The 12,656-nt window shown below is 43.1% G+C and overlaps 1 protein-coding gene across 1 annotated transcript; it reads right to left on the reverse strand.

Moving 5' to 3' along the window:
• Positions 1 to 568: 568 nt before the first annotated feature.
• HPX (hemopexin) lies at positions 569 to 12,656 on the reverse strand. The gene is made up of 10 exons (XM_049780506.1): positions 12,549 to 12,656; positions 12,366 to 12,424; positions 12,176 to 12,247; positions 11,876 to 11,997; positions 8,708 to 8,861; positions 8,111 to 8,323; positions 7,722 to 7,853; positions 1,272 to 1,402; positions 1,026 to 1,188; positions 569 to 909 (listed from the first exon to the last, which is right to left on the reverse strand). The coding sequence occupies exons 1-10, from the start codon at positions 12,620 to 12,622 to the stop codon at positions 650 to 652; spliced, it is 1,380 nt and encodes a 459-aa protein (XP_049636463.1). The 5' UTR covers positions 12,623 to 12,656; the 3' UTR covers positions 569 to 649.

Consider the following 12,656-nt stretch of genomic DNA (forward strand, 5'->3'; position numbering starts at 1 on the left):
TTCGAACCACTATCCTTTTGCATGCAAGGCAAATGCCTACCTCCATGCTATTTCTCCTGCCCTGATGCTATACTCCGGCCCCAATGGCAGCAGTCTTGTGAGAAAAAAATCATTCCGTCACCATCCAGGAAAAAAGAGAAAACTTGAGAAATATAAGAGTAGGCCCCATAGCCTCCATAGTAATATGAGCCAATACACTGGGCCCATACACCTGCCTTATTTTCCTGACACATTTGGGTCAACCTGTGGTCTGATATTAGCAGATTGGGTCAGATTTCTGACAGATATCAAAAAATCAAACCTCTCCGCCTCTTACTTTCTGTGTAAATATTGTAGCTCCTTTCAAGATATTTGATTCTCTGCTTCCTCTTATAGACAGTCTGGTAAAAAGTAGTTTTTGATAATTTTATCATCATCTATGCACAAATGATATTTGACTTTTAACTCTATCCCCTTTGTCTTCCTCAGCCTCATTTAAACTTGAGCACCTCTAAAGAGAAGTTTGCTAAAGTCTCAGTTAGACATAGAAAAGAGAAAAGTTAGAATGTTCCATAACGAGGCCCCTTGGTTCAAGTGAAACAGTACCATGGCTTTATTTTAAGGAAATCGGAAAGAAAGAACCAGACCAAGCTAACAAAAAGGAACCCTTTCAGTGACTGCAGCCTAGTAAGCCAGCCACATTCTGGGGCTGGGGAAGGACCTTGGCTGCGTTGAGTTTCTCCACATCACCGTAGCAGTACAAATTGGGGCCATGAATGAGGTATATACTGGGACCACTGGTAGAACATGAGGTGTGGCCAAAGGACTTTTCTATACACAGAGCTCCATCAACCTTCTCGTGTGCCCAAGGAACCTCGGTCCATATGGCTTGAGCTCCTAACTTCAGGTCTAGCCACCAGAGCTTCCGTCCTGGGAAGAAGGAATCAGATATTACATGGTGTCTTTGTCATGGGGTTCTTAACCAAATCCTTTTTGGATATATGCTATGGAGAGGTAGCAAAATAAATGACCCAGAAGTGCCATACCTGCCATGACATGAAGCCGTGAAGACCCAGGACAGACAAAGGCTGCATCCACAGAAGCCAGATTGATCCCATGAGGGTTACCAATCTCCTTCTCCAGCCTCTTTGGATAACCATCTACAAGGGTATATCCTCCCCTTGTCAGAAAGATATACACCTGAGTGCCCTAGAGGACAAAGGACATGAATCAGCAGAAAGCTGGATATTATTTTCCTAGGTTCCACCTCAAGCTTCTCTCTGAACACATACTTGGATAAGATAGAGTTTGTCCTCCCAGGAAAAGGCAGCATCCACTGTTGAAGGACCCTGGGGCCATTTATGGGCAATGGGCCAGCTGTGCCATCCATCTTTCCTGGTGTCCAGGCGCCAGTAATGGTTTTCTGTGGAATATCAGAGTTACCACTAGGAGGATAATGAAGTAAGGCAGTAGTAAAATCTAGTAAAAGATACAAGGAGTGTCCAGAAAGAGAGGGAAAAGTATAATAAGTAGAGAATAAGAAATTGGAGAAAATGGGGCTGGAGAGATAGCATGGAGATAAGGCATTTGCCTTCCATGCAGAAGGTCGATGGTTCGAATCCTGGCATCTCATATGGTCCCCCGTGCCTGCCAGGAGCGATTTCTGAGCATAGAACCAGGAGTAACCCCTGAGCACTGCTGGGTGTGATCCAAAAACAAACAAAACAAAACAAAAAGGCAAAGAAATTGGAGAAAGAGGGGCTGGAGTGGTGGCGCTAGAGATAAGGTGTCTGCCTTGCAAGTGCTAGCCTAGGATGGACCGCAGTTTGATCCCCGGTGTCCCATATGGTCCCCCCAAGCAGGAGCGATTTCTGAGCACATAGCCTGGAGTAGCCCCTGAGTGTCAATGGGTGTGGCAGAAAGAAAGAAAAGAAAGAGAAAGAGAAAGAAAAGAAAAGAAAGAAAGAAAGAAAGAAGGAAGGAAGGAAGGAAGGAAGGAAGGAAGGAAGGAAGGAAGGAAGGAAGGAAGGAAGGAAGGAAGGAAGAAAGAAAGAAAGAAAGAAAGAAAGAAAGAAAGAAAGAAAGAAAGAAAGAAAGAAAGAAAGAAAGAAAGAAAGAAAGAAAGAAAGAAAGAAAGAAAGAAAGAAAGAAAGAAAGAAAGAAAGAAAGAAAGAAAGAAAGAAAGAAAGAAAGAAAGAAAGAAAGAAAGAAGAAAGAAAGAAAGAAAGAAAGAAAGAGAAAGAAAGAAAGAAAGAAAGAAAGAAAGAAAGAAAGAAAGAAAGAAAGAAAGAAAGAAGGAAGGAAGAAGGAAGGAAGGAAGGAAGGAAGGAAGGAAGGAAGGAAGGAAGGAAGGAAGGAAGGAAGGAAGGAAGGAAGGAAGGAAGGAAGGAAGGAAGGAAGGAAGGAAGGAAAGAGAAAGAAAAGAGAGAAACTGGAGAAAGAGAAGTCAATCTTGACTTGTTTAGCAATGTTGGACAGTGTCACTTTATTGGAGCCAGAGTCAGCAGGGCTCTGATGGCGATCAAATTATTAGGCAAAGCCAATGTCACAGGATTTAGCCAGAAAACACCTTCACGTCTCAGATATCCAGGGGCAGGAATTTTATATAGACAATAAAATTTAATATTCCAAAGTTAAAAGGAAAGAACTAAAGCAAACTTCCACCCCTTCTCTCTCTGGCTGTTTTCTTTAACGGGGGAGTAAAGAGCCAGGCCAACAATAAAATTTAATATTCCAAAGTTAAAAGGAAAGAACTAAAGCAAACTTCCACTGAGATCCCCCCCCCCCCCGCCCCTTCTCTCTCTGGCTGTTTTCTTTAACGGGGGAGTAAAGAGCCAGGCCAACACCTGAACTGTGTTTTCCCTTTTTCATAACAATTCCTTAGAAAAGGAATTTTCTAAACCTCAGGTCAGTTTTCTTTTCTTTTTTTGTTTTTTTTTTGTTTTGTTTTGTTTTGTTGTTTTTTGGGGCCATACCCGGCAGCGGTGCTCAAGGGTTACTCCTGGCTCTGCACTCAGAAATCGCTTCTGGCAGGCATGGAGGACCATATAGGGTGCCAGGATTCGAACCACTGTCCATCCTGGATCAGCTGTGTGCAAGGCAAACTCCCCACGACTATACTATATCTCTGGCCCTCAGTTCAGTTTTCTGTCTTCCTCTTACCCCAACTCTAAGCTTGCAACTCTCACTTAAAAATCTTATTTGGGAGTTGGACTGATAGCACAACTGTAGAGCATTTGCTTTGCATGCTGCAAACCCAGGACAGACCCAGGTTTGATCCCTGGCATCACATATGGTCCCCTGAGTCTGCAGGAGTGATTTCTGAGCACAGAACCAGTAGTAAAAGCCCCTAGTGCCATCAGGTGTGGTCCAAATACAAACAAAAAAAAAAAACAAAAAATAATAATAAATATCCTGTTTGGATCTTGCCTTCTGTGATACCAGGGTCTTACAGTGTTCCTCAAATCTTTCTATTCTTCAGCCCGTTATCCCTTATTGGAAGTTCCTAATTTTGTACCTTTGCTCTCTTGCTGATTTTATCTAGCCCAGGACTAAATACCATCTACATCAGGGGTCTCCAACTCAATTTACCTGGGGGCCGCAGGAGGCAGAGTCGGGGTGAGGCAGGGCCGCATAAGGGATTTCGCTTACCGAATATTCGCAATAAAAAATCGCATCAGGGGCCGGAGAGATAGCATGGAGGTAAGGCGTTTGCCTTTCATGCAGGAGGTCATTGGTTTGAATCCCGGCGTCCCATATGGTCCCCCGTGCATGCCAGGAGCAATTTCTGCGCCTGGAGCCAGGAATAACCCCTGAGCACTGCTGGGTGTGACCCAAAAACCACACACACACACACAAAAAAAAATCGCATCAGTAAGAAAAAAAATCGCATCAGTAAGAAAAAAAATCGCAAAAAATCGCATTAAACATTTGCATAGCCAGAACGGAACTGCTCGGGGTATGCGAATGTTTAATGCGATTTTTTTCTTACTAATGTGATTTTTATTGCGAGTATTCGGTAAGCAAATAATCGCGAATACTGCTATATTTGAAGGCCAGCCGCTGGCCACAAAATGTTGTACTGAGGGCCGCAAACGGCCCGCGGGCCGCGAGTTTGAGACCCCTGATCTACATGATAATAATTTTGGGTCTTTTCTCCTCAATGTGGATTGACCTCTCTGTTCTGTTTCAGGCCAAACTCAACTGCCTACCAGACATGTGCATTTACTGCCAATTAGACGGCAAGTATCAATCAGTCCTATAGGAAGTGATTTTTGTGTTCGTCAAAACACACACACACACAATGTCAGGAATCAAACCCGGGTCCCTCCCAGATCAGCCACGTGCAAGGCAAATGCTCTACCACTGTGCTATCATTCTGGCCCAGTCAGAAATAATCCCTGAGTGCTGCCGGTTGTGCCCCCTAACCAAAAAAAAAAAAAAAAAAAAAAACAATTTTCAGAGAATTCTCATCTTTTGGTCTATTGAGGGGGAGGGGAATCACACCCGATGACGCTCAGGGGTTACTCCTGGCTCTGCTGGCAGGCTCCAGGCTGGGATGCTGGGAATTGAATCACTGTTGGTCCTGAGTCTGCTGTGTGTAGGGCAAATGCCCTACCACTGTGCTATCTCTTTGGCCCCGCTCCTCTCTTTTCTTATATAATCATCCTGTCTTATTTTCTTATTAGATTTTTAAAAATTTATATTATAATCTCAACTACAGTTTTTTGCTTTTTTGTTTGTTTGTTTGTTTGTTTTTTGGGCCACACCTGGTGACACTCAAGGGTTACTCTTGGCTATGCGCTCAGAATCGGCCCTGGCTTGGGGGACCAAATGGGACTCCTGGAGGATGGAACTTTGGTAGTCCTAGGTTATCGTGCGCAAGACAGATGCCTTACTGCTTACATCACTGGGCCCTAATCTCAACTACTTTTGGTTTTTGGGTCACACCCAGCAGCACTCAGGGGTTACTCCTGGCTCTACGCTCAGAAATTGCTCCTGGCAGGCTCGGGATGCCAGGATTTGAACCACCGTCTTTCTGGGCCTAAGGCAAAAGCCCTAACGCTGTGCTATCTCTCCGGCTCCAATCTCAGCTACTTTTAAATACCTTTATATTATCTCTAAATGTGACTTGAGATTTAAAAAAAAGCTCTGCTGTTCCTAAAATACTTTGTAGCTATTAATCCTATAAAATTACTTCCCTTCCTTCTTTCAGTTTGTCATTGTCCTCTCTTCTTCTGGCAAATTGTGTCACAAACAAGTTTTATTGACTATTATTTCCTAATAACTAGAGCAATGCCTAGGACTCTTGGATGTTTGAGAAATATTTGTTGAATAAATAACTGCTATTCTTGCTGTACCATGAGTTATCTTACAACTGTTTACATATCATGATGACTGCATGCCCACTTTCCCTTCCTGCTTAAGTCTCTATGCTCATGACCCCTATTTTAAGAATCACAGATATGACATTCTTTGTGAGGAGGAAATACGTAATGAGCTTCCAGTCCTAGACAGCCAATACACAAACTTGCCAGCCACTACTTTAATATGTCTTGTAATAAAAGTTTAAGCTGGGTCAATCTGACTCCCTCTTTAAAATAGTGAGTAGGAAAAAGAAAAAAAGCTGAGGCAGTTACCAGTTAAAGTTAAACAATCATAAACAGAGAAGGGAGAGAGAGGGTATGACAATTCTGTGCTTCCAGAGTTGTTCAAAAGCAGAAAGAAGGGTTAGGGAGACAGCACAGTGCATCTGGTACTGTGGTCCTTCATGCAGCTGACCTGGGTTCCATCACAGGCTGTACATGGACTCCCAGGCCCCATAGGAGTGATTCCTGAGAACAGAGTCAAAAAAAAAAAAAATCTCTGAGCACAGCCTGGTGTGGGCCAAAAAGTAAAAGAAAAAAAATTTCTCAGGGGGGCCAGAGAGATAGCATGGAGGTAAGGTGTTTGCCTTTCATGCAGAAAGTCATTGGTTCAAATCCCGGCATCCCATATGGTCCCCAGGCCTGCCAGGAGCGATTTCTGAACATGGAGCCAAGAGTAACCCCTGAGCACTGCCAGGTGTGACCCCCCCAAAAAAAATCTCAGGGAAGAGAGCAAAATTCTTATGCCAAGTAAATAATTCTTATAGGTGTTTTCACCAAGATAGTATGTTATCACCTCAGATGAGAACACCTCAGATGAAAATAATATTTTTCATTACAAGTCTATGCTCTTCGTGCTAAGGTACTTTCTCAAAAGCTATGGAACATCTAATACCTTGATTTAGGATCCAGCAATATTTTGTTCAGTTTATGGTCACATAACTTTGAAGTTCTATAATCTTTCTATAATCTAACTGAGCTTACTTCTGACTGTGCTCAAGGCTCACTCCTGGACTGTCTCGAGGGGCCATATGCAATACTGGAGATAGAACATGGGTTGGCCTTGTGCAAGGCAAGCACTTGACTAGATGTGCTATCAGTCAGATGTTTTTTCTATATCTTTGTAGAGTACTTAGTTTTCTCTCTCTTTGTGTGTATGTGTCTCCCTCTCTCTACTTTCTCTCCTACTTTCACTATAGCTGCATAATCCCTTGATAATTATAAATGTTTTCTCTAAATCTGCAGTTTACTGCAGGTGCATGTTTCATCTCTGCCAGTTGTTCTCATCATTGTGTCATTCCTGATGTCCATTCCATCCCTGTGTCTACTTCTTCTTTCCTGTATATAAAATTATAACTTTTTAGATAGCTGAACAGTAGCAAACAAGTTTTTCATAATTCCATGTTCTTACTACTATAATTCCATTGTGTCTGATCATAGGCTGAAGGCAATATACTTTTCCATTATTTTATTATGTATTTATTTATTTATGTATTTATTAATTTAGGTTTTTGGGTCACACCTGGCAGCACTCAGGAGTTACTCCTGGCTCTACACTCAGAAATTGCTCCTGGCAGGCTTGGGGGACCCTATGGGACACCGGAATTCGAACCAACATCCTTCTGCATGCAAGGCAAATGCCCCACCTCCATGCTATTTCTCCAGCCCTGCTTTCCATTATTTATCTTGGAGTTATTCTCAAGTATAAAGACTACTAGCTGCCTGATTAATCTTAGAACATATTTAGGTATCACTAGATGGCTTAAATAATTGGATGCCACAGACCTAGGAAGAAGTGCCTCTTAAAGAAGAAACTTCCTCTAGTAAGTCGCTCTATCTTAAAGATCTATGGGATGTATTGCTTCTTAATTGGTTCTAAGCTATGGGAATATCCCATTTCCAAAGTAATGATGTGCCCAGAGACTTGGACATAACAACCAGGCTCTGAAAAAAATCTGGAACTCCTGAGGATAAGCTTGGTGAAGCCAGATGATCTGGCCAGACATGAAAGTCTTAAAGGATACTCATAAAGAATATATAAGGAAATACATAAACAAAGAAATCGAGAAAGCTCAGGAGAGCTTTGTTGACTAGAGGATTCAACAAGAGGCAAGAAACAAGTAAAGAGTTGCAATTACCCAAAGAAAAATACCAGGCATAAGTGTTGATAGTACTAAGAATATATGGATGAAATAAGAGATTTCTGCAAGACAGAGGGTTGAAGAATAAGGGTGACAGACATGAGGAGGATGGGTTGAGGAGGCAAAATAAGTGACACTCGTGAAAATGGAGGAAAAGTATCAGAGGTGGGAAATACCCATGAAAGAGAGGGGGTACAGAGAACAGAGTTGGGGAGTATTGGGTTTCATCTCTCACCACTGAAGGCATAGGTGGCCCCTTGGTTGTCAGACAGCAGTGCAGATAAGACTAGAGCTGGGTTACAGCGCATATTCGGATAGCCCTGTTGGGTACTGTTCTTGTGGCCAGTCCTATGCCTATGTCCATGACCTACATGAAGAAATAAATAAGAGAAATACAGAGGGAGTCAACAGGTCAGAGTGAGGTGATCCTCCACCACAGGTCTGAGGTGGAAGAGATATCTTGTATGCTTCTCCCTATATGAGAACAAATAGAAAGAATGGGAGTGGAATTAAGATAAAAATCAAAGTGATTTACCGTAACACCGAGAAGCTAAGTATATAGTGTCTGCAAACCCAGGGAGGCATATAACTGCCAGTAGACCCTAGGGCCTGAAGCTTTCTTACCTCTGCCAGGACAGGGCATGAAGTAGTCTCGCATATCCAGAGGGTAGTGCGGAAGCACCTCTCCTGTGACTGGGTTGAAGCGCAGGAACTGGTTACCCTGGAAGCAGTAGAAGCGGCCGAGCCATTGCAGGGCAGAAGAGCAGTTCCCAACAGCTGGCCAGAAGCGCTCCTTTTTGGTTTTGGTGGTCGAGTCCCAGAACCATATGTGGTTACCTTTGTTCAATCAACAAACATTCATGAGGCTAGGCTTCACAGATGTGGGCGCACATAGACACACACACACACACACACACACACAGCCCCTGCACTTGCCTAGAGCCTCAAAGTGGCTATATATGTGTATGCGTGTGTGTATTCATGTTTGTCCTAAGGATCATAGGTAACAACAAGGAACTTTTAGTAGAATTACATCTACTTGTCTGTCAAGGATGAATTCTATCCTCTTATTTGACTACTAATCCAGAACTGACTTCTCTCTCTCTTTTTTATTTATTTATTTATTTTTTGCTTTTTTAGGAATCCATACAGGAGCTCTTCTATATCCATTCACACCAACCCACCACTGCTCCAAGTGCTCATATTCCAGCCCGGTCTGACCTTGGAAGAAGAGGACACCTTCATCTTGGCATTCTCCACGGTGACATTCCACAGCCGCATCCAGTGGTGATGAGATTCCAGGAAACTCATCTTGGAGCAACTGTGGATATTCTTTCTCCTTCTTCTCAGGAGGGTAGAGCCATACTTTGTCCCCCTGCATCAAATAATGTATTTTTTAAAACAATTGCATTAATTTATCATTGGTTTACATTATTATGGAATTTCAGAACTTTAGCTTCTCTACTTTCTATATGTGTATAATTCCCACTGCTTCTACTACCAAATTTCCAGTGACATTCCACCACTCAAAATACCCCTCTTCTTATCCTGAGTCCCTTTCCTTTTGACAACCACCACTGTTTACTCTGAGTCTAGAAAATAGTTTTACTGTTTCTGGCCCAAAACACTTGTGTTTTACTTATCTACACAGACACTACTGCTCTTTGTTCACTCAAAATATTTTCCATATATTGTGCTTATATTATGTCTCTGCATTCCTTAATTCATCTCTGAAGAAAAGTGAGCTGTCCCATTGCACAAAGGCATATCCCTGTCTGAATCTTCAATTTTCATCACTATTATTATAGTGCATTTATCCAACTACCATATTTTCCGATGTATAAGACAACCCCCTGGGGCCGGGTAGGTGGCACTGGAGGTAAGGTGTCTGCCTTGCAAGCGCTAGCCAAGGAAGGACCGCGGTTCGATCCCCCGGCGTCCCATATGGTCCCCCCAAGCCAGGGGCGATTTCTGAGCACATAGCCAGGAGTAACCCCTGAGCATCAAATGGGTGTGGCCCAAAAACCAAAAAAAAAAAAAAAAAAAAAAGACAACCCCCTAATTTTATCGTTAAAACATAGTTTTAGGCCTATATTTGCTGTATAAGACAGAATGTTCCTGTGCTGCAACTGTATCTTCCACAGTGAGCCAATCACAACAAGCAAAGGTCCAAAGGTTATACTGTAATAGACTTCCTCTCTGACTCTGGCCAATCTGAGCAGACTTTTTACAGTGTAGATTCGGGTACAGAACACTGTATAATTTGCATGCATAAAAAGCCTGCTTGGATTGGCTGAGTTAGAGAGGTGGTCCAAGCAGCCTTGCAGTAATTGGTGCAGGATCGAGTTGGAAAATTCGCTTTGTGGCAATATTCAAACAATTTTCGTTTAGCAGCATATTGAAACATTTTTTGGGATATACTCGGCATATAAGACGACCCCCAATTTTCAGTTGACTTGTTTTTGTTTCAAAAGTCGTCTTATACGCCGGAAAATACAGTATATATAATTTACAATGTCATTAGTCTTGACAAACACGATCATAAGTAGTCATCCTACAATTGTCCACCTATTTATACATTCATTAACTCATTCATTTATTAAGAAAATTAGTTGTTGGAATGATGGCTGCATACTGAGTATTGTGGGAGATACAGGGGCTAACAAACAAGATTGTATATGTTTTTAAATTGCTCCCGGACCCAGAGAAATAGTCCAGAAGGTAAAGCATTTGCTTTGCATATGGTCATCCTGATTAGAACCCCTGGTACTATATATGGATCTGTATACTATATATCTAAGCACAAAGCTGGGAATAGCTCCTGAGTATTGCTAAGTAGTGTGCCCCCCAAAACAAAAGAAGTTTACTTTTGAGAAAAAGAAGAAATGATTCTTACCAAAATGAAAGCAAGTAAAACCCACTGTGAATGGATATATGATAGAGGAAGGGGCTAGGGTTGTTCTCTCAACTTTTTCCAGAAAAAGTTCACAGGGAAGGAAGCTTTGGAGTAATGAGTTGAAAACTAAGCAAGAATTTTCCAGGTGAACAAGTATGAAAAGGCTATTAAATAATAGAGGGAAAATAATAGAGGGAACAGCATATACAGATTATGCTCAAGGAACTCTGGGTGGTCTCATGTGGCTGGCACATGATATGCCAGGGGAGAATATACACCTAAAAAGATAAATAAAGCATCATATTTTAAGATCCATGTGTACTTGCACTAACTGACTCAGTGTTGTACCATTTATTGAAATAGGGAGCACAGGAGGAGGGGTGAGTTTGTAAGGAAGAAACTAAGTTCAGTTTGAGGGATGTGGAACATGAGCTACTCATGGAACAACTAAGTCAGCAATGTCAATCAGAAAATTTGAAAAAGCTGTCTGGCACATAGAAAGAGACTCTTATCTTGAGAGCCTCAGAGACATATCAACAGTGAAGACCATCTAGGGAGAATGAGAAAAGAACTGGTGGTTGAAGATGTAGTAGTGGGTAAGGCACTTGCCTTGCACAATGCTGACCTGGACTCAAGCTTCAATATCACATATGGTCCCACGAATCTGCCCTGCCAGGAGTGATCCCTGAGCAGAGTGCCAAGAATAGGCTTTGAGCGCTACTGGGTGTAGAGAGTAGAAAAAGAAGGAAGGAAGGAAGGAAGGAAGGAAGGAAGGAAGGAAGGAAGGAAGGAAGGAAGGAAGGAAGGAAGGAAGGAAGGAAGGGAGGGAGGGAGGGAGGGAGGGAGGGAGGGAGGGAGGGAGGGAGGGAGGGAGGGAGGGAGGAAGGAAGGGAGGGAGGAAGGAAGGAAGGAAGGGAGGGAGGGAGGGAGGGAGGGAGGGAGGGAGGGAGGGAGGGAGGAAGGAAGGAAGGGAGGGAGGGAGGGAGGGAGGGAGGGAGGGAGGGAGGGAGGGAGGGAGGAAGGAAGGAAGGAAGGAAGGAAGGAAGGAAGGAAGGAAGGAAGGAAGGAAGGAAGGAAGGAAGGAAGGAAGGAAGGAAGGAAGGAAGGGAGGAAGGAAGGAAGGAAGGGAGGAAGGAAGGAAGGAAGAAGACTCACACACACATTCCCCTAGCTTGAGCTTTTAGGTGAGAAGAATGCACCAAGGAATAAAAGGTAGCACCTGTTGGTAAGGGTTCATGCCACATTCACTTTGGACTGTGTCTGTGATGTAATTCATGACTCAGCCCTGATCTTGGTTCACAGCACCTTTTTTATGTTGTTTTATTTTTTTAGTTTTTGGGCCACACCCAGTGGTGCTCAGGGGTACTACTGGCTCTGCGTTCAAAAGTCATGGGATGCCGAGAATCGAACGCAGATTGGTCCCCAGTCGACCACATACATGCAAGGCAAATGTCCTACCACTATGCTATCACTTCGGCCCTGGTCCACAGTACCTTGATCAGGAAGACACTGTTGTGTTCATGGCGGAATGCAGCATCCACTGAGCTGTTGAAATTCTTCCACCTTTCTGAGATTAACTCACGGGTCCAGTTGGGACTCTTCCACATGAACTCCCCTGAAAAGTACATATTTACTAAGGAATTTAGAACAAACCTTTGGTCAACTGAGAATGTGACAGAGAAGCTGCTGCTGATACCCTTAGATATTTCCCAAAATCTAGTACAATTGGACTCACTCTTAGGAAAGGGAACCAAATTAGAGATCCCAAAACCCCCAACGCCAGACCCTCTTACCTTTAAAAAATGTCATGGCCCCACTGTCATCCAGGGTGATAGCATCGAAGCGCCAGTCATCAGCACAGAGTTCTGGAGTGGAGGTGGAATTTAAATGATTTTTTAAAAATCATTTAATTAAAAATATTAAATGACCAGTGAGATGATAAGATGTAGATACACAAATAGACTCAGGTTGTTAAGGACTTACCAGTCATGTTTGAATACAGCTGGACCCCATTTCTACCTTCAGTTTTGCTTTCAGGGGCCCTAGAAGGAAGAGAAACAGGGCCTAATTCCCTCCCTTTAGCCAAACTTTTCCCATATAACAAACTGTCTCATTCCACTCCAACCTAGACCCCAGTCTTCCATTCCTAGTCCCAATTTTACTCACGGAGAAAGAGGGTGAGTAATGGCCAGAGACCAGCACAGGCTCAATAGCCCTAGTGCAAGCAGTGCCTTAGCCATGCTGAGCTGGAGAGGACAGAGGACAGCTCTGAGC

This window comes from Suncus etruscus, chromosome 9, assembly GCF_024139225.1.
Source record: "Suncus etruscus isolate mSunEtr1 chromosome 9, mSunEtr1.pri.cur, whole genome shotgun sequence".
Lineage (NCBI taxonomy): Eukaryota > Metazoa > Chordata > Mammalia > Eulipotyphla > Soricidae > Suncus > Suncus etruscus.